At 29.7% G+C, this 26,993-nt stretch overlaps 2 protein-coding genes across 6 annotated transcripts; one reads left to right on the top strand and one right to left on the bottom strand.

Moving 5' to 3' along the window:
* Positions 1–288: 288 nt before the first annotated feature.
* Positions 289–3,072, bottom strand: LOC109787654 (uncharacterized). Its single transcript, XM_020357021.3, has 2 exons — positions 2,218–3,072; positions 289–1,301 (listed from the first exon to the last, which is right to left on the bottom strand). Exons 1-2 carry the CDS (start codon positions 2,964–2,966, stop codon positions 653–655), a joined length of 1,398 nt encoding a protein of 465 aa, XP_020212610.1. The 5' UTR covers positions 2,967–3,072; the 3' UTR covers positions 289–652.
* A 5,155-nt stretch (positions 3,073–8,227) lies between these two features.
* LOC109795386 (neutral ceramidase 1) lies at positions 8,228–15,561 on the top strand. 5 transcript variants are annotated; one of them, XM_083071196.1, is made up of 11 exons: positions 8,228–8,307; positions 8,389–8,455; positions 8,846–9,256; positions 9,407–9,615; positions 10,314–10,658; positions 11,484–11,748; positions 11,844–12,111; positions 12,213–12,338; positions 13,013–13,076; positions 13,927–14,093; positions 14,673–15,561. In XM_083071196.1, the coding sequence occupies exons 3-11, from the start codon at positions 8,910–8,912 to the stop codon at positions 15,219–15,221; spliced, it is 2,340 nt and encodes a 779-aa protein (XP_082927322.1). In that variant the 5' UTR covers positions 8,228–8,307; positions 8,389–8,455; positions 8,846–8,909; the 3' UTR covers positions 15,222–15,561. The 5 variants fall into 5 exon arrangements, with proteins under 5 accessions (XP_082927322.1, XP_020210475.1, XP_020210468.1 ...); XM_020354886.3 differs by lacking the exon at positions 8,228–8,307 and having other exon boundaries at positions 8,374–8,455; XM_020354879.3 differs by lacking the exons at positions 8,228–8,307; positions 8,389–8,455 and adding an exon at positions 8,462–8,617.
* Positions 15,562–26,993: the final 11,432 nt, after the last annotated feature.

Consider the following 26,993-nt stretch of genomic DNA (forward strand, 5'->3'; position numbering starts at 1 on the left):
AGTGCCTTCCCAGTTCCTACACATGTAACCAGAGTTTTTTTTGGGCATGGTTTGGGGCAGGACTAGCACAATTTTTATAGGCATTAAAAATATCATTTAACAAATATAAAGACATTTTCAAAGATAAGAGCATTTCCAACCGAGGAGAAAATTTGGTTGTACTTCTTTAAATACTTATGGTATTATTTTCTAGACAGAATTGAAGTGTTTAATATAAACCTTTATTATGTGAATTTTTTAGATGAGGCTCTAACTCCAATATAATTGGAGAACAACACAAAATGCTCCTGAGGAGGCAAATAGACAGTCCTCTAATAAAAGTTCAACCTTTCACCTTACATAATAATTTGACCACCTACTGTAAACCATGTCTAATAAATTACTGTTAAAGCTACTCTCTATTGATGACTAGTGAATTAGTGGTACAGCTAAAAGAAACGAGTAAATGTTTAGAAGTAACATAACACATGATCCTAATATTTAAGTTGCAAAATCATGTGGACAGTTCAACCACGGAAAACTCCTGGTGATCTATACCATTATCAAACATAAATGAGTGTTTTGACCAATCACATCATGGAACAAATTCTGCAACTTATATAATCAATGACTGACCAGGTAATTACAAACTCTCCGACTGATGTTTGTAAATCTAGGAAACCATGGCATTGGTATCATCTTCATCAGCTTCTCCTGTTTCACTGAACATGTACTGACTTTGATACTCCATTAGGTACTGTGTTGATCTTTTGACATCCAAAAACAGATTGTAAACCCGATTTATATCATCCAATTCCACTGTCTTTCCCTTCCGCTTCTGGCATGCCAATGCAGCTGCTGTGATTAGATTAATAGCATATCTCAAGGATGTTTCTACACCTATTTTGGTTAACAAATGCTTTGCACCATCACTCATTTCTACGTCTTCCTCTTGGCATCTGATATCCAAAATTTTGCGAATTTCATCCTCTGTGTACGGTTGAGTAGAGATGATCAGTAGGCGATCCAGCAGATCAATGGGAATCCCATGTGGGGATTTGTAATTGGTGCCTCTAATGGTCGTGATGCCTCTGTTGGTCGCAACAACTAATATGGGAGACATCTCATTCTCCAATGCCCGATTGAGGAATGAAAAGCACTCTATGTCAAGCATGTGCACCTCATCAATGAAAAGGACACCAGGCACAATCTCTGCCTTTCCTTCTTCTTTCCACTCTGCCACTTTGGTGTCAATTTGCTCTCTGACTTCCGCACGAATTTCACCCGTATCACCAGTGAAAAGAGCCAAAAAACCCTGCGTTCTGAAATTAACATGACATAATTAGATGATAGGATGAACTAAAATGCAACCTAGAAGGCAATTTATAAGCCTCATTAACAAGTTAGAAGTATATCTCCTTCAATGACAAAATAGGTAAACAGTTAATAACAGATAAGTTCGAAAACTTAATTAAAAGCTTCATATCCTTCGGAATGTAGTAAAACATAACTGCAAAACACACAACACTCATGGATCAAAGCTTTCATTACCAATTTTACTAAAAACAAATCTCAATAAACTGAATAAAGACTAAAGAAAATAATACACTTCAGCAAGGACCAATGATCCCCACACAAAAATCGAGTGTGTCCCCCCTTGACAAGTCTCAAGTCTAAATTCCAACTCCACTTCCACACCACAAACATCAAAATCATTCATGTAAATCCTCATTCTTTTAACAACATCTAATCCAACTCTGGGAGCATATTAAACAAGGAATCAAAAACATGAAAAATACACAAAAGTCTTGGCATGGACCCATCCACCAATTCAAGATTTAAAGCACACAGCAATACTTTTAAAACATGTCAGGATAAACCAAAACACAAACTAGTTCCATGAATCCCCCAGCTCCACGATATAGCCCCTGCCTAGATTATAAATAATTACTTGAACTATAACCAACTTTTAAAAAACAATCCTCAACTGCAATGTCAAGATTTGTGGCTCTCTGCGACCACATCAGCTGCATTAGACCACAATTCCCTACAACACCAACAATCGTGACAAAACATAGTCTGCAATTTAAAACCAAGTCTAAAACTAATAACAACATATTCAGTTGCAATGTCAACCACATACGCCACAAGCATGAGTAGAATGTAAAACCTTAACTAGAGCAGAATTAGAATAAAGTGAAAGAGTAACGAAATTGTGAAAAAGAAAAGATGAAGAACCTGCTATTGATAACATCAATCTCGTGAAGAGTGACGCAATGCACAACCTCCTTCCTCTTCTGCAACTCCCCATCGGGGCACTGGACGAACTTAACCTGGGGGCCCATGGCATCGAAATCCCTGGAGCGAGAGAACGACCTTCCAAGCTTGGTGATCTTCCCAGAAGCCTTGTCAATGGCAATAACATCTCCACTACTCACCTTCTCCTTCCCCAAGGCCTCAATCATTTTAGCGCCGAGGTCGTAAACGGTCTCCATCTCCGTCGTTTTGAGCGTGAGCTTGCCGGTCTTGGCGGCGGCGGCGGCGGAGGCGGGGCGGTCGATCTGGACCTCGACGACCTCGCCCTCGATGACCTCGGTCTCCTCCTTGATGCGGACGCCGATGGCCTTGCGGAAGGCTTGGGTGAGGGCTTCGGTTTTCGACATTTCGAGGGAGAAGAGCTCGCTGCCGGCGATCATGGCGAAGGGGGTCTCCAGGCCGAGGGACTTCGCCATGCCCATGGCGATGGCGGTCTTGCCGGTGCCCGGCTGCCCGGCGATCAGGACGGCGCGCCCCGCGATCTTCCCCTCTCTTATCATCTGGAGGATGACGCCGGCGGCCTTGCGAGCGGCCACCTGGCCCACCATGCCCTCCGAGACGGCGCGTGGGGAGAGGGAGGAGTCCAGGCCCAGGCCGCGGATGTGGGAGTGCGCGCCCACGCGCTCGATGCGGGTCAGGTCGCGGCTCTCCGAGAGTCTCAGCTCCGCCATGGTTGCGGCGGCGATAAGAGGGGTTTTGTTTAGGGTTTTGAGGGTTTGGTTTGGACTCTGGAGTGTGCTTGTTTGTGACTATAAAAATGGAACCTTGGCTTAAACCCTCTCTTTTTTGTGTCCGCTCCGTCTACCCATTTTCCGATTATTTTCATGTTTTACAAAATTTTAAATCATATGTTAGTTTGGGAAAATATTCTAAAATGCATAGTTCATATATAAAATAATTTTACACGTAATCATAACGAATTTATTAATTTTTACGATAATTATTAAAATTATATATTAACATTTATAAATGCATAATCATTAAACTTTTGAAAATAATAACTATTTATTGTATAAACATAATTGTTCCTATCGGAAATCTGTTGTAGAGCTGATCCGCTAGGTAAGATCGGTGAGCCTCCTTCACGGGTACGCTGGTGTTCCAAGATGGGGGTGGTACCTGCAAAAGAGACTCTGATGCTAAAGTTAGTGTTTGTGAGAGTATGAATCTCGTATATGTAATGCACGTACCTTAGTGTGAATTAGGGTTGTTTTGGGCCTGAGATAAGATATGATAGGATTAAATGATGGATCCCGTCTAAAGCGAGATCGCTCGAGATCGGTTATGATCTGCTTAAATGCCGAGCTTACGTCGCGTAGCGCGTGCCCGACCTCGTTTTGTGCAGTAATGCCGAGCTCGGAGCTCGGCTTCGCGGTACGAACAGTATAATAATTATCTCCATATAACAAAATTTTAACACTTGAATCTTGATTGACAAAAAAAAATAAAAGGAGAGAAAAGAAGAGAAAGAAAAATTGTAAAAAAATAAATAAGAAATAGAGTAAAAATAAAAATATTTGACAAAGGATAAATAAATTGGAAGTTTATTTTTTTATAAATAATTTTTTTAAAATAATAATATTTAATTATTATTATTATTATTATTATCATCGAAATTTTAATTTTTTATAATTAATTTTATTTATATATAATAAATAATTTATTATTTTTTAAAAAATATATATTTTTATAAAAAATATTATACAAAAATATCAAATAAAAATTATTATTATTATTATTATTAAAATTATATTATTTATTATTTTATTTTTAAAATTATATATATATATATATATCAAATTTCTCTTTATTTTTTTTGTCATTTTTTATTTCTAAAAATTTTTCAAAACATTATCCTTATAATAGCAAGTAATTACTCTAGATTATTAATCTTCACTTATATTTTATTTTTTTTAAATATGCAAAGGTACTAATTTTTTTATACTAGTATATATACAATTTAATTATTTTTTTTAATTATTTATCTTAATTTTAGATTTATTTTAATCTTTTATATTTTAAAATATTTATTTTGATCATTTATCTTCTAAATTCAGGTCAATTTATTTTTTTTATAATTTTTTTTACTTATTTATGATTTAAAATTTGTTTCATAAGATTTACTTGTATGAAAATTATTAAATACAATTGAAGTTCAAATCAAAAGTGTTATAAATATAGTAAAAATCAAAATTTTCAAAAATAACTTAATTTCATATTTTTTTTTATTTATGAGATATATTTTCACACAATTTTTACTATATTTATGGCCTTTATATTTTGAACATCAATTGCATTTCATAATTTTCTTCTAGATGATTTCTAATGTTACAACTTTTACAGCTTTCATTAATTAAAAATTGATTCAAAATCATGGTACAAAATTGAAAAAGATTGTTATTTTAAAAAGATCAAATTGATTCAAATATAAAAGATAAATGATCAAAATGAATATTTTAACAAATAAAAGACCAAAATAAATCTTAAAATAAGATAAATAATTAAAAGTATAATTTGACTTATATATAATAAACATAACTTTCACACATTTTCTTACTTTTCCCTCCATTTCATAGGAGTATTCATGGATCAGGTTGGTTCAAATTTAAGTAAAAATTCAATTTGGTATATCCAATTAAATTTAATTGGTTTGGATTGATTCAAATTGCATAAATTTTTTTTGCTTAACCTAAATTGAATTGATTTGATGTTAATTGGGTTGGTTTGATTCAAGTCATTAGATATCCAATAATTTTTTTAAAAATAATTAAATTAAAAAAATTCTCAAAATAAATAGATTTTTCGACATTAACTAAATTGATATACTATTAAAAATTAACTAAATTAATTTATTTGATCTATAGTTTATCTTGATTTGTTTTATTAATCTACTTAAAGATTTAAAATACACTTTAAGGTGTGAAAATGATACTCAATATATTACAATGTAGTTTTTCATGGTATTTCTTTAAGTATTTGAAAAAATGAATTAAAAAATATACATATTGTAACATAAAAAACGTCTTCAAAATAATCAAAACGATATATACATATTAATTATTAACCAAATAAAAAATAAAAACATATAAATTAATTAATTTGGTTGAGGTTATTTGGATTTTAAACATGTAAACTTGATACCCAAACCAATTAACATCAAATTTAATTGGTTTGGTTCAAATTAAATTCAAACAAAAAAAATCAAAATTAATTAAACTGGATTAGTAAGCTCTAAAGTACTTTTACAATTTTATTTTAAATACAACAAATTCTTTCTCGTGTCTTTTGGCATTAAAATTTGTAATCATGCATTGAAGTTCATGCGAGTTATTTTCTAAGCAAGTTTTGGATTTTTTTTTCTCCCTAATTAATTTTTGTTGGAAACTGTAAGCTCACACAAGATGAATATTTTTCTTTCAACATAATTTATGTCATATCCAATGTCAGAATTTAAATCTTAGGTAACTTGATTAAGAGATACAAATAACTACTATTTGTGTTAACCAATATTAGTAGGTGATTTGTTATTTATAAGGCCTAAGGCAGTCCATCATTAATGACTTGTTAAAAAAAATGTACAAGTCAATTTTTTAATAAAAATTAGATAATTCTTCCATCTACTGTTGAATACAAGTAATAAAAATAAAGTTATATTAAACTATCTTTTCTTGATTTTTTTTAAACAAAAGTTTATATTAGAATAAAATACGACTTCACGAAAGGCTAAAGTCAACTAACAATCTTTTTGATGATTTTCAAAAGATATAAAATATAAGGGAAATCGAATTTGATCACAAGTCCTAATTAGTAGAAGTAAAGAAACTTAATCAGTTGTGTCACCATTTCGCTAAATAATCAATTATTTGCAAACCTACTCTCGAGTCAAGTAGAAATACGAAAAAATAATCAATTATTTTTTATAGATAATTAATTATTTTGAGCAAAAACTCAATACTCCAAAATTTTCACTTCAAATTTTTTCAATTGATTTTAAACCTTATTCATATTATTCTTGATCATCAATCATCAACTTATACGAATATTATAAGGTGACCTAATGATATAGCACTAAGTATAAAACTTAAACATACACAAAGTAAAACAAATAATACAAGTTGCACTCGTTCAAAGATAAACATTTATATACACTTGTATTCATCAAACTTCTTAAGTTTCAACTTGATCTTGATCAACAAAGTGAATTAGACCAATGTAGTACAGAAAAGGAAAGTCAAACTACAAAGAGAATTCTCAGCACCTAAAGCAACACATTCAACATTGTCTTCTTTATTTCATCCCATTATAATGTCTACACATTTATGAAGCCTTGAAGCTCCAAACAAGTGTGAAGAATTACCATACTGTAAAGATTAAAGATCACATTTCTAACAACCAAGTGTTTAAGGCTCTCACCAACGAATATATTTGAAGCCTATAAATACAAGAGGAATTGAAAAGAAGAAAATAATAATGAATAACACTAATCATTGTGAATATTGTATTACCTTTATAAGATTAATCTTGTAAACACTAAAATCTTTTTACCCTTGTAAGCTTGAAGATGTCAATAAAAGAATATTGTAATAGGTTTTTTCTTCTATAGTCAAGAATGACACAGAAAATACTTGAATTGTAGAAAAGTTTTCAAGTTAGTGAAATCTTTTAAATTTAAAGGTAACTAAACTTGAACATAGTTAAGATTAAGTGAACCATTAAAAAATACAATGATTTATTTTAATCCCTTGTTCCCTCACATTTACTAGAAGAAAATGTTTTACAAACTTATAATGATTATTTGTGAAAAAGTTAAAATGACACACATATTCAACCATTTATGTGTTTTTTTTTAATTTTCACGTGACACATTGTTTCAAAAAAATGTTTCAATCGAATACCACTATATTTTAACATACTTTTTAATAATAAAAAATTAATAGGCTTGATTGCATATAAGAAAACTTATTTGTATTATTAAAGCGAATTGATAGAGTATCACAATATGCACTAATGATGTAATAGAAAATGTTTATTCTCTTTTTATCCACTCTTAATCTCATATTCTATCCCATCTTATTCTATCTTATCTTAACCATCAAACAAAGTGTAAAGGATGTTTATATTTAAACCACACTTATACAAAAAAAAATAAAATAAAACAGGGGTTCATATTGAAGCCAACTATTTTTTTTCCTATACACCTCATTTCAAATACATTAATTATAATAACTTCATTTCAAATAATAAAACAATAGCTCTCATCAATTTTCTTTCATCTATATCTATATTTATATATAAAAAGATTTTTTTTAAAAAAAAATTTGTATACATTTTGTTTGAGACAATTTTAATCTTTTAAATAAAATAAAACCTGTTAATCGCACACTATTTTATTGACACGAATAGTTAAATAGAGATAAGAAATATTTTTTTTCTCCTTAGTAAATTATACAAATTTAAACTCAAAACTTATACATCCTACTTTATTCTAAATCTTCATTTTTATTTTTTAAGCCAGCCGTAATAGTGGAGTCAATCCAATACACCTCATAAAGATCTATTTTTCAGCGAGTAAGGTCCAACAATATCGCTCAAAATATTCAAAAATACAACCACAGAGTCTTTTGTGTACAATAACCACGATAAAGTTTGAGTTTAAAATTTTAATCAAATTATCTGAATCTCCTCTCTCTAAGTCAACATAGTGACTTGCACAACTTTAACTAAAATATAATTACCCAACATACATTTTAACTCAAGCATAAGTACATCACCATTTGTTTAATTAAAAAAAAAAACTGGCTCATAGATAAACTTTATAATCACTAGGTACGCAACATTTGGTTTTATCGCTAACACTATGTTGGTAACCTTCTTCCTTTAAATCAATTTCATCGCAGCTAAGCCCAAATTTGACGAAAGGGACGATGTGTTGTTGTGTGTCCGAATGCAGCGAATCCTAAAAATAAAACTATCACATTTAGGACAAACAAAATTAATGTTTTATTTGTTTCTGTAAGTTGCTTATTTTGTTCATTTATTGATTAGATGACTATGGGGAATAATAATGTTAAACTGGGAAGCTTCTAATTTCAGATGGAAATTACCCGTTCGTGTCTTCTAAAGGTCGTTGGCACTTAACAGTTGCTTCCTACAAGTCAAGGTTATTCTCTCTTGCTTTTCTTTGCTTTTACTCCATTAGACTCTCTCTCTCTCTCTCTCTCTCACACACACACACACACTTTCCGGGTCACTCTCTATGTAATCAATAGTTTCAAGAGTGGACTGAATATAGCTTATACTACTACCCCATGTATATCATCATGTAAAGTTAGCTGCTTTTTTTATCTGGGTGGTGCTCTTTTCCTTTTGTTTTTAATTGTTAACCTACATAATTTTGAAATATATATGTATATATTTTGACTGATTGTGAAGATGTAATCGATTGTTGAGTGCTGATCATGCACGTAGTTAGTTCTGGAATTTCAATTGTGATTCATTTTTTTATTGTTAAGTTGACTGAAAGATCCTTTGTGGGTGTGTTTTGGTGAAGGGGAATGAGAAGAGCTTGCTAAGCCTGAAAAACTCGCCTTTTTTGCTTTGAATTGAAGCGTGTGATGGAGTTTCCTTTCTTTGACCATTTGAATGTTTTGAGGGCATGCGCAAATATGCGATTTTGGGTCCTTTTCTTACTCCTGTTGCTGCTGAAGAGTGATGTTGTGTGTTCCAGTTCTGACTACTTGGTTGGTCTTGGAAGCTATGACATCACTGGCCCTGCTGCTGATGTTAACATGATGGGGTATGCTAACACAGGACAGATTGCGTCCGGGATTCACTTCCGGCTGAGGGCTCGTGCTTTCATCGTTGCAGAGCCAAAGGGTAACCGGGTAGTGTTTGTGAACCTTGATGCCTGCATGGCTTCACAGATTGTGAAAATCAAAGTGATTGAGAGGCTAAAAGAAAGGTACTAGCAGTGACAAGTCTCGGTTATCAAGGCTTACTGTGATAAAGAAATTGTCGTATCTTGAGAAATTTTACTTTGGTTTCCGCTTGTAGTAATATTTTGATCTCAATAGTTGTGTGTTTGAAGTCATAATTTCGTTCTTTTTGACAGATATGGTGATCTATATACTGAAAAGAATGTAGCCATTAGTGGAATTCACACTCATGCTGGTCCCGGGGGTTATCTCCAATATGTTGTATACATTGTAACTTCTTTTGGATTTGTGCACCAGTCCTTTGACGTTATTGTTGATGGCATTGAGAAATGCATTATCCAGGCCCATGAAAATCTCCGCCCAGGATCAATATTTGTCAATAAGGGTAAGGGAAAAACATTGCATACTTTTCTTCTTTCCTCCCTAGGACCTTATACACAGGTACAGGAATGCAATTCAACATACATAACATATCAATTTATTTATACAGATGGTAGTTTTGCATACTGTTGAATTGTACCACAAAAGATGAAAAGCTACAGGAATCAATTTTAGTTTTGCATTTTCTGTTGTGTTTTTTTGAAGATCGAAGACTAAAGTGTGCATGAGCCTGAGTTAAAGGGGGGGAAACGGGATTTTGCTCTTAGTTTTATTTTGAAATTGGAACAGTGTTACACTGTTACTATTATACTGTCTAGTGTCAAGTTTTTCTTTCAAGACCTCTTCATAACTTTCACTTTTAATTCTTATGTACGAATTTTAGATAGTATTGATTGCTACTTGGTGCCATGTATATCTGGCTTGGTTGATCAAATACCCAACTTGGAAATATATGTGAAAAGAAAGAGGAAATGACAAAAGCAAGGCAGGGATAAACTAGCACCAAAAAAAAAGTTCATATATTTTTTCTCCAAGTAGTAGGTATTGCTTCAAGTTCAGTGCTAGACCTCTATTGCTGTACTGGTTTTGTTTTACTATGAAATCACTGTATGAAATGACTAGTACTGATCTTCTTCCCTCCCTTTTGGTGAAATTGGATGGTAATAACTTATGACTCATTGGAAGGTTATCTTCATCTTGCAGGAGAACTCTTAGATGCTGGGGTAAATCGTAGTCCCAGTGCTTATCTCAATAACCCTGCTGCAGAGAGAAGAAAATATAGGTACAATGTTGATAAAGAAATGACTCTTTTAAAATTTGTCGATGATGATTGGGGACCTGTTGGAAGCTTCAATTGGTTTCCTACTCATGGGACTTCAATGAGTCGTACAAACTCATTAATTAGTGGGGATAATAAAGGTGCTGCTGCACGATTTATGGAAGACTGGTTTGAGCAAAAAGGTTCTGAAAGAATGGATTCTGTTGTATTTGAAGATGAAGGCTTGCCCCGAAGAATTTCAAATATAATTCCTAGACGTCATGATAAACGTATGTTACTTATGCTTTGCTTTTGGATGAAATTATTAGCTTCTTTTTCAACACAGATTTAAGAAACAAGATAAGTATCCTAATTAAATAGCATGAATATTTGTAGTTCTATATGGCAGGTGGATTCATTATTTGGAATACTATTACTTTTTGAAACCCTTGATGGTGATGCAGTTGATTCGGTACAAACTGTGTCCTAAAATGGTTTTCTAGATGAACCAGCTATGAATTGTATTACATATGACTTTAGATATTACATTATCTGTTTCATACTTTGGTTGAAGAATGAAAGAAAATTTTACAATGCAAGTAACCAAGTCTATTTTGTTTGCTTGACTGATGGACGCTTTTATTCAGTTCCTATCTGCTAGTAACAGCTAACAAGTAACAGGCAATTGCCTTTATGTCTTTAATCATAAGCTCACATCCAATAATTGCTCTATGGTGCTTTTGGCCCTTGCATCCATCAAATTCTAGGTTTCATTTGGTATGTCTACATGCTTTTACCTGCAAATTTACTTGTACTTTGGTAATGTGGGCCGGATCACATCATCTTGTTACGCAAATTTAAGGTAGATCTTTTGCATTTAAATGTTATAAGCCTTTTCAGCTTGAAAGTCCTAAATTGGTTGACAATTGTCTGCATACAAGAGAGAGAAAGATGAAAATATGAAAGCTATGGTTGACTGAGTAATCTATTGAATGAATGACACCTTTCTTTGTATAATTGATGTAACTAGGTCAGTAGTAGGGAGATATCTGAAAATAACAAATGAATAATATTATAATAATTATATTTGCATTTGAAATTCATTGGTGGCGCAGACCATGAATTACTGGAACTTGCTACCTCCTTCCAATCTCTCCCTGGTAGACCAGTGACCAAGATGTCAAGTATTGCTAAACGTGTGAGAGGTTCTCATAAGCAGGTTGACATTCCTAGATTTGTATCTGCATTCTGTCAATCAAATTGTGGAGATGTTAGTCCAAATGTGCTTGGAGCATTTTGTATAGACACAGGATTACCTTGTGACTTCAATCATAGTACATGTGGAGGGAAGAATGAATTATGCTATAGCCGAGGACCTGGGTAATTTTTCATTGCATACTCTTGTTCACAAGTGCATGGAAATGTTGCTTAAGCATTCGAAATTGCTAAATTGCATACCATATCTTATGTGGCAGCCACCCAGATGAATTTGAAAGTACCCGCATTATAGGTGAAAGACAATTTAGAAAAGCAGTGGATCTTTTCAAAGCTGCAGATGAAGAGATTGAAGGGGACATTGATTTTCGACATGCCTATATAGATTTGTCCCAACTTGAGGTAACTATTTCTGACAAAGGAGCTTCTGAGGTTGTAAAGACATGCCCCGCCGCAATGGGGTTTGCATTTGCAGCTGGAACAACAGATGGACCAGGAGCATTTGATTTTACGCAAGGTGATGATAAGGTAATCATTCTTTTATACCTTGTGTTTTCCCATTATCCTAGACTAGTAGTCTTGAATATCCGCCACGGTTTATGCTTATTATTTGTTATGATACATGTCAGGGCAATCCTTTCTGGAAGTTGGTTCGCGACTTGCTTAAGACACCAAGCAAGGAACAAATAGAGTGTCATCGCCCAAAGCCCATTTTGCTAGATACTGGTGAAATGAAGAAACCATATGATTGGGCTGTAAGTAGCTCACATGCTGAATATGATGATTTGTAGTCCCTTTTTTCAGTTCAATTATCTTTTCTTTGTTGATCAAATAGGGCCTCTCTTTATCTCTCAGCAGATATAACACCGTCACATCTCAGTCTTATCTTTTATTTTGGAATAGACTTCCTAATTTGAATCATCCCATGCCTGTGGGAGGTGCAAGGGTTGTATAAAATGCCCTGAGATCTTGATTTGATGGATTTCAGTTCCAGCTCTTGTGTGTGTCTCATTGTTCTTGTAACTTCATTTTGTTCTAAATTCAAATTATTCAATTATCTGGAAATGGTTTCTGTTTGAAAAATAAATTTGATAAGGTGGAATATAAGGATGTTATATAACAAGATATATTTCGCAAACTGATCCAAAGAAGGGCATTGTCCAGTTAGTATATTGAATTGAGTTTTCAAGTTGTTTGAGATAAAATTTTTGTATCTATGAGGATTTATTACTTAGTTACACGGATTACATATAATATATTGATCCAATATGTGTTAACTTTTTTGCTAATCGCCTCCTTTGTTAACAGAAGTTCTATATAGAAGTTTTAATGTATCACTTCCAGTCATGCAAATATAGAATGTGCTAGTAAAAAGATAACCTTTACTTGTGTAAACCTTTCTTATTCATGCTAATTTTGCTTTTTGCAGCCTTCGATACTTCCAATTCAGATCCTACGAATAGGGCAAATTTTCATTCTTAGTGTACCAGGAGGTACCAACTTGTCTCCTTCTCCCTTATTTTGCTGTCATATGTTATTGTTGGAATCTCTACCCTTCCCACCCTCAACTGCGGTTTCAATTTTGAGAGCAACTGTTATATGTATGTTCATCAAAATGAAAAATAAATATGGCCAGATCAAGTTAGGGTAAATTTTATTGAAAAACTGTTTTTCATATTGTATTATTATGATGGATTGGGTTCTGCTCCTACTGGGTGCAACTCAAAGTCTGACCGGACCTTAGTTACTTTTCTCTTTCCTATTCATTTATCTGTATAAAAATTTTGAGACCAGATTAGCTCCAGATGTCTTTCCTAATATGTTCTACAAGATAATCCATTTTAGTGTGAACAAACCTCTTAGAATCCAATTTTCTTATTTCATGATTCTCAACATCAACGGCAACTAGTTTTGAACCATACTACTGACTTGGGAACTTGAAAAAATGAAATGAAAATTATAAATGAAGTTCCAAAGCCAATTGTATAAATATTTTAAAACATTATTTCATTAAAACCAATAATACAACATTTAAATGTAGCTAACAGTGTCCTTAAAAATTACAGAAGAACGGAATATACACATGGGAGGATTATTCACAGCTACTCATTACCATTAACAGAGTGTAGTGCTTACTAGTCTCTAAGAGAGGAGTGTAATTTAGGCTTCTCTTAAGAGAGGAGAGACTGGGTGTAATTTACTTTATTATATTTTTTGTTTTCTTTTCCTTGGTAATTAATGGTTATTTATGTATTTATTCAAGTATTTGTGAAACAACTTATTTTGGTTCATGTATTTCTTTTGGTGCTTCATACTTGTTTGTAATTGTTGTATTTCTCACAGAATTCACAACAATGGCTGGGAGGCGTCTTCGTGATGCAGTGAAAACAGTGCTAAGTAGTGAAGAAGAATTTGAATATGAAGACATTCACGTTGTTATAGCAGGGTTGACTAATACTTATTCACAGTATGTCACTACATATGAAGAGTACCAGGTGCAGAGATACGAGGTCAGTTGTAAGAGACATGAAGCTTGCGACGAACATTTCACATTTCTTAGATAGTTAGATTAATGAAAATTTATTTTTAGTGATTCAAATTCTTAATTAAATCATATTACTATGTATTGACAAGAGAGATGGAGACAGAAAAATAAACTTTTCTAGCATGTTTGAAAATTTGTGTTTGTATTATCATATTAGGAGTCTGTTTTGATAAACGTTTTTTTAAGTTCTTCTAAGAGAAGAAAATATGAAAAAAATTCTTCATAAGCTAAAATTGGTTATACATAAGTTAAGAAACATATTTTAGAGAAATTAATATGGAAAATTTGCTACAAATTAATTTATGCACAAGCTAAATATTGCTTTTAGAGAAGTTTATTTAATTTTTTCTTCTTATTTTCTTCTCCTGTAAGTGTTTATAGAGGTTGTTTATCAAAACATGTCCTAAACCAATTATCATGGCACACTTGTGTTCATATCCACCAGCATGCACATGCTGACATGCATATGGAGAATTTTAATGACAATATCATTTCTTCTTTAGCTATTCTATATAGCTTTCTCATTAAATTTTCATGTTGTCAGGGTGCTTCCACACTATATGGCCCACACACACTCAGTGCATACATTCAGGAGTTCAAGAAACTTGCAGAGTCTCTCATCAATGGCGAACCAGTAGAACCAGGTCCTCAACCCCCTGATCTCCTGGAGAAGCAAATAAGCTTACTTCCACCTGTTGTGGTGGATGGAACCCCCCTTGGTGTAAATTTTGGAGATGTTTGTGCTGATGTACCGCAGAACTCCACCTTCAAGAGTGGTGACATGGTGACAGCTTCATTCTGGTCTGCGTGTCCTCGGAATGACCTTATGACTGAAGGCACCTTTGCACTGGTGGAGTTTCTCCAAGAAAAGGATGATTGGATTCCTGCTTATGATGATGATGATTTCTGTCTGCGCTATAAGTGGTCAAGGCCTTCCAAACTGAGTTCTAGGAGTAAAGCAACCTTGGAATGGAGGATACCGCAGGGTGTGACTCCTGGTGTGTACAGAATGAGACACTTTGGTGCTGCAAAGGGATTATTTGGATCGTTTCATCACTTTACAGGTTCATCCAGTGCTTTTGTAGTAGCCTAAGGGGAGATATGTTGTCAAGCCATTACTATATCCGTGTTTTGTTGTGCTGAACTTTAGCAGAATCCATTCAATCCTAAAGAAGGATGATTCCAGTGTTGATCATCTGTTACCAGCTCATCTTTATCCTCTTCCCCACAAATTCTACAGCTAACATAATGTTTCATATTTGTGTTTTCTCCCCCCTTTAGTATTAATTTTAAGAACAATAATTCACAGAGCTAAACTTTTCAAAATTTGTTAACAACTTCTAGTTTCAATTGTTTATATAAAACAATTGTTTTTGTATATTTTTAAATATATTGATCATGAATAAACATCAAGTGAGGATTTTACTATAGCATATTCATAGTTTACTATCAAGAGTTTTAATTCAGTGATGGATTCGATATGTTTATTCTTTGCATTTTTGTCAATTTTCACTTTAAGCTCTGAACTTTTTCTTCCATCAACGTTTTTAGTCTCTGGCATCAAGATTTTTTATTCATGATTTTTTTATTTAGAAACTAAAACCAAATAAAATTTATTTGGGACTAAAAGTAAAAATTGGTAAAAGTTTAGGGATTAATATCACGTTTAATCCTTCGGTTATTAAAATGAAATTCACTGCTGCAAGTTTTCCACCATTTCACAGAGCAACAGTAAGGTTTTAGGATGTGTTTGGATGGTGTAATTTAATGCGCTAATGTATTTTAAGGTGATAATTAATTACATCTATACTAATATATAAAAGGGATAACATTTTTAGTAATCACTTTGGTCTCTATTTTTTTAGACCATTATACCCTTTTATTTTAAAAAAATTAGAAAAAATATTTTTTAATCAAATTTAAGAACTTGAAACTAATGAATCTATACTAATATTAATATATAAAGGAGATATAACTTTCAATAACTACTTTTAGTTTTTATTTTTATATGAACCATGTTATCATTTATTTATTTTTTAATAACTACTTTTTTATGAATAATTCTTCATTTTTTTTCTTTTAATATAATGCAGATACAAAGTGCCTTTTTCTTATTAGTCAGAATAAAATGCTTTGTTTGGATATCATATATGTAGAATTATAAGAATGAGGGGATTTTATTAAGTATTTCTATAAAACTAAATAGATGACCCCAAATGAACAAAATCTCTCCTTTGAAACAATAATGAAATCTTGCGTGTATCAGGCATTATCACTTGCAAATTACCTACCCTTTCAAGTTCAAATGCCTACAACTTAAGTTTGTGGTAATTAATCTTCAACAGTTTGGGTATAAGTACAATAAAAAAAGTCTCATCCGACAATTATTATTTTCATTAGGTGAAAATTGTTCTTCTTTATATGCTTTATTTTGACCGTGTTACAAATAGATGTGTTATTTTCAACACATTTAAGTAAATATAAAGAAAAATATGCAGGAAAAAAAAGGAAATGAATCTTATTCAATTCATACTAAAAAGATAACGTATACTAATGATCAGAGTCACACGTTGACACAAAAACAGAAAGGCACTGAAAAGAAGGAAGTAAAATTGACACATCGAAACGTGTATAGAGGTTAGCTAGGAAGGTTCCATACACTAGGTACGCATAACATCCATCCATTGTGTCCAGCTCATGAATTTATTTTTTAAAAGATAATGGTCAAAATTGTGGGAACTTTTATATTAGTGCGTAGATTATATTGTTGATCAGAATTAGTATACTTGATACTAATAAAAAATGCTCAACTTGGAACTTATATTCAAGGAAGTCAAAAGCGATTCACTTTCCATACCCAAAAAATATTTTAACATCGTACATTTATGGCCCTTTTATTTATATATTTGAACTTTTTTCTTCAACTAATATGAGACTTATCTCTAACTTTCTCTCCCAAATCTAACAGTATTTAGGCATTTTCTCGTAGATGAAGTCAGCACTTTGATACTTTTTAATATGCATGCAACTCAATCTTGAATATATATATATATATATATATATATATATATATATATATATATATATATATATATTAGGAGGGATTCTTTTATTCTAGGAGTAAGTTTACTTAGACTTGCCTTGTTCAATAACTCATGTTTTATATCAAATTTGAACGATTTAACCATTCAATTTCAAGTTTTTAATGCATAGATCAAACCTGTAAATTTTTTAAAAATTTAAAAATTATTTGATACTTCATTTCATTAATTCAAATTGACGGATAATCATAAAATTATTTTATACATTGATTCAAATTAATGAAATGAAGTATCAAATAATTTTTAAATTTTGTAAAAATTTACATATTTGATCTATGCATTAAGAACTTTAAATTGAACGGTTGGATCGTTGAAATTTGATATAAAACATGAGTTATTAAATAGAGCAAGTCTAAATAGACTTACTCCTGAAGTAAAAAGATCCCTTCTCATATATATATATATATATAGGGGAATGCTAATATACTCCCACCAATTTTTTAGTAGGAGTATGTTAGCAACCTACACCAAAATTTTAGGACAAAAAAATCACTCATTTCTTTTGATTTGATTAATTCGTACAAAGGATATTATAATAATTTAATTTAATTTTAAATAAAAAAAATATTTTCTCTTTCTTATTAATTTCATTCTCCAATTCATTTATTTTTTTCTATTAATTAATTTTTATTTGATTAGAGAGAGAGAGAGGAGATAAGAGAGAAATGAGTTAAAAAAGAATTTAATAAGAGAGAGATAAATAAGTTAGATAAAGAAATTTAATAAGAGAGAGAAATAACTTGGAGAATGAAATTAATAAGAGAGATAAAATAGTTTATTTTTATTTAAAATTAAATTAAATTACTATAATATCTTTTATACAAATTAACCAAATCAAAAGAAATAAGTGATTTTTTTATCCTAAAATTTTGGTGTAGATTGCTAACATACTCCTACTAAAAAATAGGTGAGAGTATATTAACTTTCTCCTATATATATATATATTTTTTTTTTGAAGGGTATATATATATATATTATATATATTTCAATAACTGATGTCAAAACATTCTACTTTTAACATCAGTACAGGAACAATATCAATTACATAACTGTTATTAAAAAATTATTTTAATCAATGTTAAATATCTACGAATACATATATTAATTAGTAACCAAAGATTGTATTTTTTGAAAATCATTATTCATTAACCACGACTAAATGAAAGGGTGTCTGTTACTGACATCACAAAATCCAATACGTTCATCATTAATTTATAACATTAATAAGTAACCACAGATTTTATATATTCTTTGAAGACTCAGTTACAGCGAAAAAAAATGTATAATCATTAATTCATGGTCGAGTTGTTTAACAGATGATCTGTGCCACCACTAAGTTAAAGATTGCGTGTTAGTATTCACATCATCACAAAATTCTGAATGTTCAGCAATAATTTATAATATTATTCCTCAATCCTGACTTCTTTTTAAGTTGTGAAAGGAAAGCATGATTAGTGAACAGCTTTCTGCGTTAAAATATATGGTGCCCATGATGCTAATTAAGAAACTTTAAACATGCAAGTGTGTCTCCCCATGCATTTTTGGTGGAAAAGGCGAGCTGAAAATTTCGAGCAAAATTTATATTGTGCTGAGTGTAAGAGTTTTATATTAGGCAGCATTCCACAAATGAACAAAATAAATTATATAAATAAGTTTGACACTAAAATATAATCTAGAGTCAGTAACACATAAATAAGTTTAACACTATAACATAATTTAAAATTTTAAGATATTAGGTAGGAGAATCTTTCTCACTTATATACTACTCAACATGTCTAACTCTAACTTACGTGAGATTTACTTCACACTTAAATTGTATGTCATGTATATTTCTCCAATTAGAAGAAAAATTAAAAATAATATTGTAAGTTTAAAAAAAATTGTATAATATAACTTTTGTGAGTATTTTTCTCCATCATTAATAATATTTCTCTTTATAATAAATAAAGTGATAGAAAAAGATAAACACAAAAATGTTATTTTATAAATTTTGTTATATGTGTATCGTTACTCAAATTAATAGGACCCTTATTTGTTTTATTTTTTGCATGATTTTTTTATTACAAAATTGTTCAAAATATTTACTGTTAGAGTAATAATTAATTTTTCTATCAAAGATCATAAATATATATACACATTATATTTTTTATATAAAATTAATATTTAAATTTTAGACAATTTAATTAAGAAATATAGACAGTTACCAGTCATATCAGATGTTATTTCCACACCTCATGCTCTCTTTCCAGATCAACTATATAAACCCTCTCACTAATTGTAATTTAGTCAACAAAGTTATACGTGAATCATAATATTAATATATTTGAATATATATTTAACTAATAAATATAAATATTTCCTACATTGCATAACTAGTGTTTAAACTGAGGAAAATGTAAAATAAAAGAAAAAATTATTATATATATATTATAAAGAAAATATTATAATACTCTAATTATAAATTATACTAGCTAGTGTGAAATGCATCATCAACTTCATGTATTAAAAGAGTGTGATTCTTTGAAGTATCAAACAATGTAATTGCATAAAGCAATAACCAGGTAACTGAAGGTGATTGATTCACGTTATTTAATAGAAATTATAATTTTGTTTAATTGAAGAATATTTTAAGATAAAAATATAGGATCTATCGTGAGTACTCAATAATTACTACACCATTTTAATATTATTAGCAACATTTACGTACTTATATATATTTATTAAAATATTATTATAGATACAAGTTAACAAATTATTACAATATTTTTTTTTCAAAAAATGTTACAATAAATAGAATAATAGTCTTTATCTCAATATTATTTCTAATTATTTTTAAAAATTAAAATCCTACATCAAATAAAAAAAATGATACATAAAAAGTATATATAATCATAAAATAAAATTTAAAATAAATTAACTTTAATTTTGATCTAAATTTGATAGTGATTAACTTAAGATATCTTTAATTTTAAAGGACTTACAGATTTATTTATAAAGTATAAGTGACAACACTGAAAATTAATATTTATTAGGGAGCATTTTTGTAAATATTGCTCATTTTATTGTAGTGAATGGTAGACATATTGTAAAATTATTTAAGAAATGTTGAAAATGAACTTATTTTTAAAAATTGACTTAATATATCTTAACTTCTTTTTAAGAGCTCATAGTTATTAATTAAGTCATGCATATTTAGTTATTCATTAATATGGTCTAAACTGTTTTTCCTGATGAAACAGTATTGATAAAAAAAATGTAGGTTAATTTTTTTCGTATCATTTTTTTTCTTGTTAAAACACCATCTGGATCTCCAAATTAAGCATATGTTTTTAGCACTTTGGTCATAAAAAGAATAAAAATTCAAACAAAGTCTTTGAAAGTGTAAATCACTACTCACTTTAGTCTAAAATTAATCCAAAAAAGCATTAATGTATATTTAGGAACTAAATTGATAATAAATGATTCTTTTTAGAGACCTAAATAAAATAATTAAAATTTTTAAAAACATTTTATTCTTTAATTTTCTTACTTTTTTAGAAATTAAAGTTCTAACAACATGCATTTTTAAGAACTTAAATATTGTTTTACTCAAAAAAAAACTTTATCTATTAAATTATATTAACAACACGAGAATTTAAATTTAAGAATCTTATACATATTATTTGAATTCAGTTCTCTCATTACTAAGTTAATTTTAGTAATCTTTTTTATCTGATTAATTAAAAGAATAGAAAAGATTCTGATTAAGAAATGTTTAATATAGTTTATTAATTTAATTATTTGAAAAACTATATGCCATGTTATTTTTTATGTTCTTAATATAATAAATTTGGTTATCGACCCCTTTTGCAGATGTTATGTTTGCATTAGGTTAATTTCTTCTTATATACTCACTCACCTTGATAATAAAATTTCTTTTATCTGTTATAGAAATTGTTGAAACCATGAGCCTAAGGCAGAAAAAGTAGAATTTTGTAGTTCTTTTTTCAAATAATGAAAACAGTTTGTTGGGGCTGGGACTACGAAACAGAAATGGAAGACACGTAGGAGTTGATCAACAGACAAAATAGATGCCACTGAGAAATACTTAGGTATCTAGCTAGCTAGGAGTGTTTGGATATCAGCAATATTTATTATTTATCAGTTGATCTCTATCTGGTGCGTGTCTCAACATTGATGAGTATCTCAATATAATTCATAGCACTTTCTAAAGGTACATGCACCAATGTCGGACTTGAAATCCTTGGATTGTAACCTCTGGCTCTAAGGAAAGGGCATGGTTGATTCTCCAAAAACATAGAAAAAAGCGTCCTTAAAAATTCGGTACAAAGATTTTCGAGGTCGGTACCTATCCATGCCACTAATTTTTGCACTATCTCATGATCAGTAACGTTAAAATAATCTTGCAAGGTGTGATCAATTGTGACCTACCCTTCCGAAATATTTTTAATTAAAAAAAAAAAAAAGAACAACAAGGAAGAAAGTAAGAATCTCCCAAGTTTATACCGTATCATATGGTGTAGAATATTGCATGAGTAGCACTAATAATCCCATCCGACCGTACGTACGTTTGCTATAATATTTTAATTTTGGAGATACTTTTCCCTTATTATATTTTTAATTCCTCACTTTGTTGTTGAGGGTGAGTGGGCTAGTAGAGATCCTCATCACCGTTGTTTCTGCATGAGATTAATTTAGGGGTTGAGCTTTCCGAGGGAAAATATTGTGGCAGAGTCACAAATTTTCTTTTTATAGGTCAAAGTATTTTCCTTTTCTTTTTATTCGTCAAAATGCCACTCTTTTCTATGGCATTGAGAAGTTGGGTTTGGTCCCCACTCCTCAACATGTTTTTTTATAAATATATTTTAATATAATAAATATATAAATAAATTATAATATTATTAAGAAAATGTCTAAAATATAAATTAAATTTATAAAATAAATTATAAAAAATACATTTTTTTTTAATTTTTATTATCCAAACATAAAATATAAATCATAATTGTTGAAGTTGTGAATATTTTTTTCTTGAATGTCCAATAGTTTTATAATAATCGCATCTTTTAAGTTGATCCTATTTCCTAAGATCTATCTCGGTATGTATATATGCAAGTAAATTTTGGACAATCTATTAGATTTCTTTGCATTTTTGGATCATGACACCATTCATCTCAGGAATGACATGCGATTCAAGTGAACATGTGCACATGCAACTATGACATGTGAACAAGACATGTGTATCGCTTAAAATTTATCACAATCATACTTTTGTATTTGAAAAAATAACCTAAATCTCTTTGGTGGTCATCCACCCTTACATGGATTGATTGTTTCCGGCACAATAAATGCTTGATTTTATTGATCAAATGTTTTAACTTTATAAGAGGTTGATTTTGTCACCCCTTTATCAGTGACTTTTTTGACAATTTCTTGATATTCTTGATTGGCTGACAATATTGCATTTACTTCCCTCCCTCTTCTAGCAAATAATTTTGCTAGCTTGAAATATGTTTCAATAAGAGACAAATATTTCTTTTGCTTATGTCAATGATTGTTATGAACCTGTATTGCAAGATCAATAGATTGTTGATGATGAAAACAATCATACACAATATTCAAGATAAATTTATCTTTAGTGCAATCCTCTGCAAAACAAAAAATCATCATGTAGAACTAGTAATCATCATTAACGATATCTTTTTAATTACTTTTTGTATTGCACTTTTTAAATATAATTTATGCTTGAATAATTTAGAGATAATAACAAGAGTCAATGAAAATTAATGAATCCTAAGCTAACGTTTAAAGAGTTAGTAAAAGATAATAATTTTTTGACAATTTTTTAGAATCATTTTAAAGATCCTTTTAAAACCAATTCAAGATTTGAAAATGATACTATTATATTTACTAACATAAAAAAAAAATATGAGTATGAATCATTATTTGATTACAAAAATATCATATACATTACAAGAATTGCACAAAAAAAAACTTTTATAATAACTCTAAATAAAAAAAATAAATATTTATTTTTAATATTTTATACTTGTCCCATTAACATACAAATATAAAAATATCATGTTTATTATTCACAAATACTTATTTATATATAATATTCATTATTTTGTTTGTAGCAAATTTTATCTGCGAATATCCCGACTCACCATCTTTAGGGTATGTTACACAATCGAGTACTTCAACATTATTACATTATGCATATATAGGAAGATTACTCGATAATTTTGTTTTGTATTTTATTTTTTTAATCTCTTATTATATATATATATATATATATATATAGAGGAGGGTTCAAACGACACCGGTGTAACTTTTACTAAGTGTTACACCGCTCAATAACTTTATATTAAATGTGAATTTTGTAAATCCAACCGTTAGATGGAAAGTTCATATCTCTTAGATCATATATGTCAAATTTTGTTAAAATTGAACAACAACTTGAAGGTAATCAAAGTGTTCATATTTTAGTATATTTTGAAATGTATATATTACGTCAATTTTGTTTTATGAAAATGAAGTATCAAATCATCTTAGATTAATATAAAATTTGATATATATGATCTAAGAGATATGAACTTTCAATCTAACGGTTGGGTTTACAAAATTCACATTTAATATAAAGTTATTGAGCGGTGTAACACTTAGTTAAAGTTACACCGGTGTCGTTTGAACCCTCCTCATATATATATATACCACTATTTTTTTATCCTAGTTAGAGTTCTTTCATATTCTTCCCACATCTATATTTATTAAGTTATGGGACGACTAACAATTAAACTAAAAAATTCACAAATAAAATTTGAAATATGTTTTCATACCGAATGGTTAAAATAAATTTTCTTGTTTAAGCATTATTTTGTAATTAAACTTTTCTGAAAACAAATTAAAGTATTTAATGATACAAAAATAGTTTTTCAACATAATAGAAATTCTGTAGTTTATAGAAATACACAACGAAAACAATTTTTCATTATATATATTAGTATACATTCTAAGTTATGTTATGAGACTGTCAAATTAATGTCAAAGACATATTCATAAATTTTTTTAAGAAGAAAAATTTGAAGAACAATTTGATGTGCCAATAACATGACCATGGAATTTTAAGAACTAAATTTTGGAAGGTCCAAAAGACTTTTTTTTTTTTTTTAGTTGTATTATTGATGAGAAGTATTAAGGACTTTGTTGTGAAGCTTTCTTTTTTATTACATATTTTTTAATTATAAAATTTGAGTCGGACGCTTTTCTTTGAGTCCAATTTTTTAACTGGACAAACTACTTGTAAAAAAAAAAGAAGAAATAAAAATATATGCTTTGAATACAAGAAAAGTAATGACAAAATAAATATTAAAGAATAGACTTAAATCTACGTTTGGTCCTATTGTTTTGTTATAATGTGAAATTTTAGTATCTCAAAATTTTTTATAACAAATTTAGTATCTATAATTTTAAAAATGAAACAATGTTAGTTCACTCATTAACATGTTATTTAAAATTAAATAAAAAATACTAACATATTTATGGATATTTTTAATAATTTTCAAATATATCAATATTTTATGATCAATTTAGGCAATTGTCAAGTATATTTTATACTTTAGAGTCTTGTTCATATAAAAAATAAATATGAAAAAATAATTTTGCTTATTCGTTAAGTTTTAGGAATTTTTAATGTGTCTGTTAGTGTTTTAGACATAGGAAAAGTAAGGAGAAATAAAAGGTTAGTTAAAAGACCAAATAAGGGGTTTAAGCTATAAACTCTTGCTCAAAGACAAGACCTCTCGTGTGCTTAGAGTGAGAATATTTTGTAGGCTAGATTATATTTTTGGTCTTTTTATTTTTATCAATTTGCAGTTTTGATCTCTCTATTTTAAAATAGAGACATTTAGTTCTCCTATTTTTTAAAATACAAAATTTTGGTCCTTCCATTAATTTGATATTTTGTTAATCGTTAAATTTTAACATTGTCTAATGATCTATGATCACTTAAATAATGTAATATTTAGTGACATGATATATATAAATAAAAATTAAAAATGACAAATAAAAAGTTTTTGTTCGTATATATTTTTATGAGTGATTGATATTTTTTTATTAATAAAAATCTTATTTATATTTTTTTTCAATTTTATTTATTTTTAAATGTTATGTTATTAAATGTTATATTACTTAAGTATGAATAAATTTTAAAATTTAATAATTAGTAGATATCAATTTGATGGGAGAACTAAAATTCTATATTTTTAAAATTAGAGTAACTAAATGTATTTATTTTAAAATAGAAGAACCAAAATTGTAGATCAATAAAAATATAGAGACCAAAAATGTAATTTAGCTTATTTTGTAAGACCACCTATAGCAACCCTCTACTTGCTAAGCAAGCTACTTTTATTACTTAAGTGAGTCAACACTACAAAAGTTTGTTAAGATTTATAAAATGAGTAAGGCTATAAAAGAAAGGAAAGCTATGAAAAAGAGACAATTTGGAGAATTGTGTTAATGCTCAATTCGTCAATTTACACCAGGTAGATGCCTATAATTTATATGCAAAGAAATGTGCAAAAATAGCTATTCTAGGAAGTACTCCACTGTATCATATTTAGACTACACTCTGTTGAGGTTGTTAAAGTTGGAGGAAATAAAAGAAAATAGATTATTCTAAAGGGAAAGTCACCTACTGAGTTGACATTCTCAATGAGTTAGTCATCCTTTTTGTCCTTTCTGCTCATTTACTCGTGTGATCTTCTTATGTGTATTTACATTAGAGAAATGATACAGCGTTTGAAGAAATGTTCTGAAAAACATTCCGAATGATTAAAATATTAATTCAAATTATAAATTATAAAATTAAATAATTATTATAATAAATTATTAAAAAATATTGATATTTTAAGGTTTAGAGGGTGATTCGAAAGACGAGTTGGAGGATATATCATTATTCTTTACATTATTTACATCATCACTCATTTTATAATTTAACACCCTCCACAAGCCAGAGCATGGTAAATGTCAATCATGCCCATCTTGTAAATGAACGGAATAAAAGATGGAGAGGGCAATTTGGCAAAAAAATCAACTAGTTGTAGCACCTGCTGAGTTGACATTCTCAATGACTCACCCCTTTTGTCCTTTTTGCTCATTTACCCGTGTGATCTTCTTATGTGTATTTATGTTATTTGCATCGTCACTCATTTGATAATTTAACAAAGTTTACCAAGAAACTCTCTCAATCGAGCTATTTGGGTCGTTTAAGTAAGTTAAGACGAAAAAAAATGCATCCTGAATATTATAAAAGGGACTTTAACGCATTGAGAAAAGACATTTAACATATTTTGTATTCTAAACTAGGTAAGAGCTAGAGAGCAAAATGAGAAACGGAGTCATCACAAAGTTCTTTAAGATCTCTATTTCTTTTGTGTGGTCTCATTAGTTATGAGCGACTAATTCACCCATTGTTGGGATTTAACTTGATTGACTCTATTCCATGTAACACTTCATTTTTCTATTAGTTGATGTTTTTATTTAGTATTAATTGTTGTTCTTTCATTCTTAATGCATATTTTGGCTTGATCACTCTTTGCATGATCCCAAAGAATCAATGAGATTGAAAAATTCTTTTGAAGCTATGAGATGGAGAATTCGTTTATTACAAAGAATAAGGTAATTATTATTAGTTAACTTTTAAATCTTCAATCTTAATGTGAGTTGCTTGATTAACTTCACCAAGGAACTGTAATTTTTATTAA

Source organism: Cajanus cajan, chromosome 3 (genome assembly GCF_000230855.2).
Source record: "Cajanus cajan strain Asha chromosome 3, NIPB_CcT2T_4, whole genome shotgun sequence".
Classification (NCBI taxonomy): domain Eukaryota; kingdom Viridiplantae; phylum Streptophyta; class Magnoliopsida; order Fabales; family Fabaceae; genus Cajanus; species Cajanus cajan.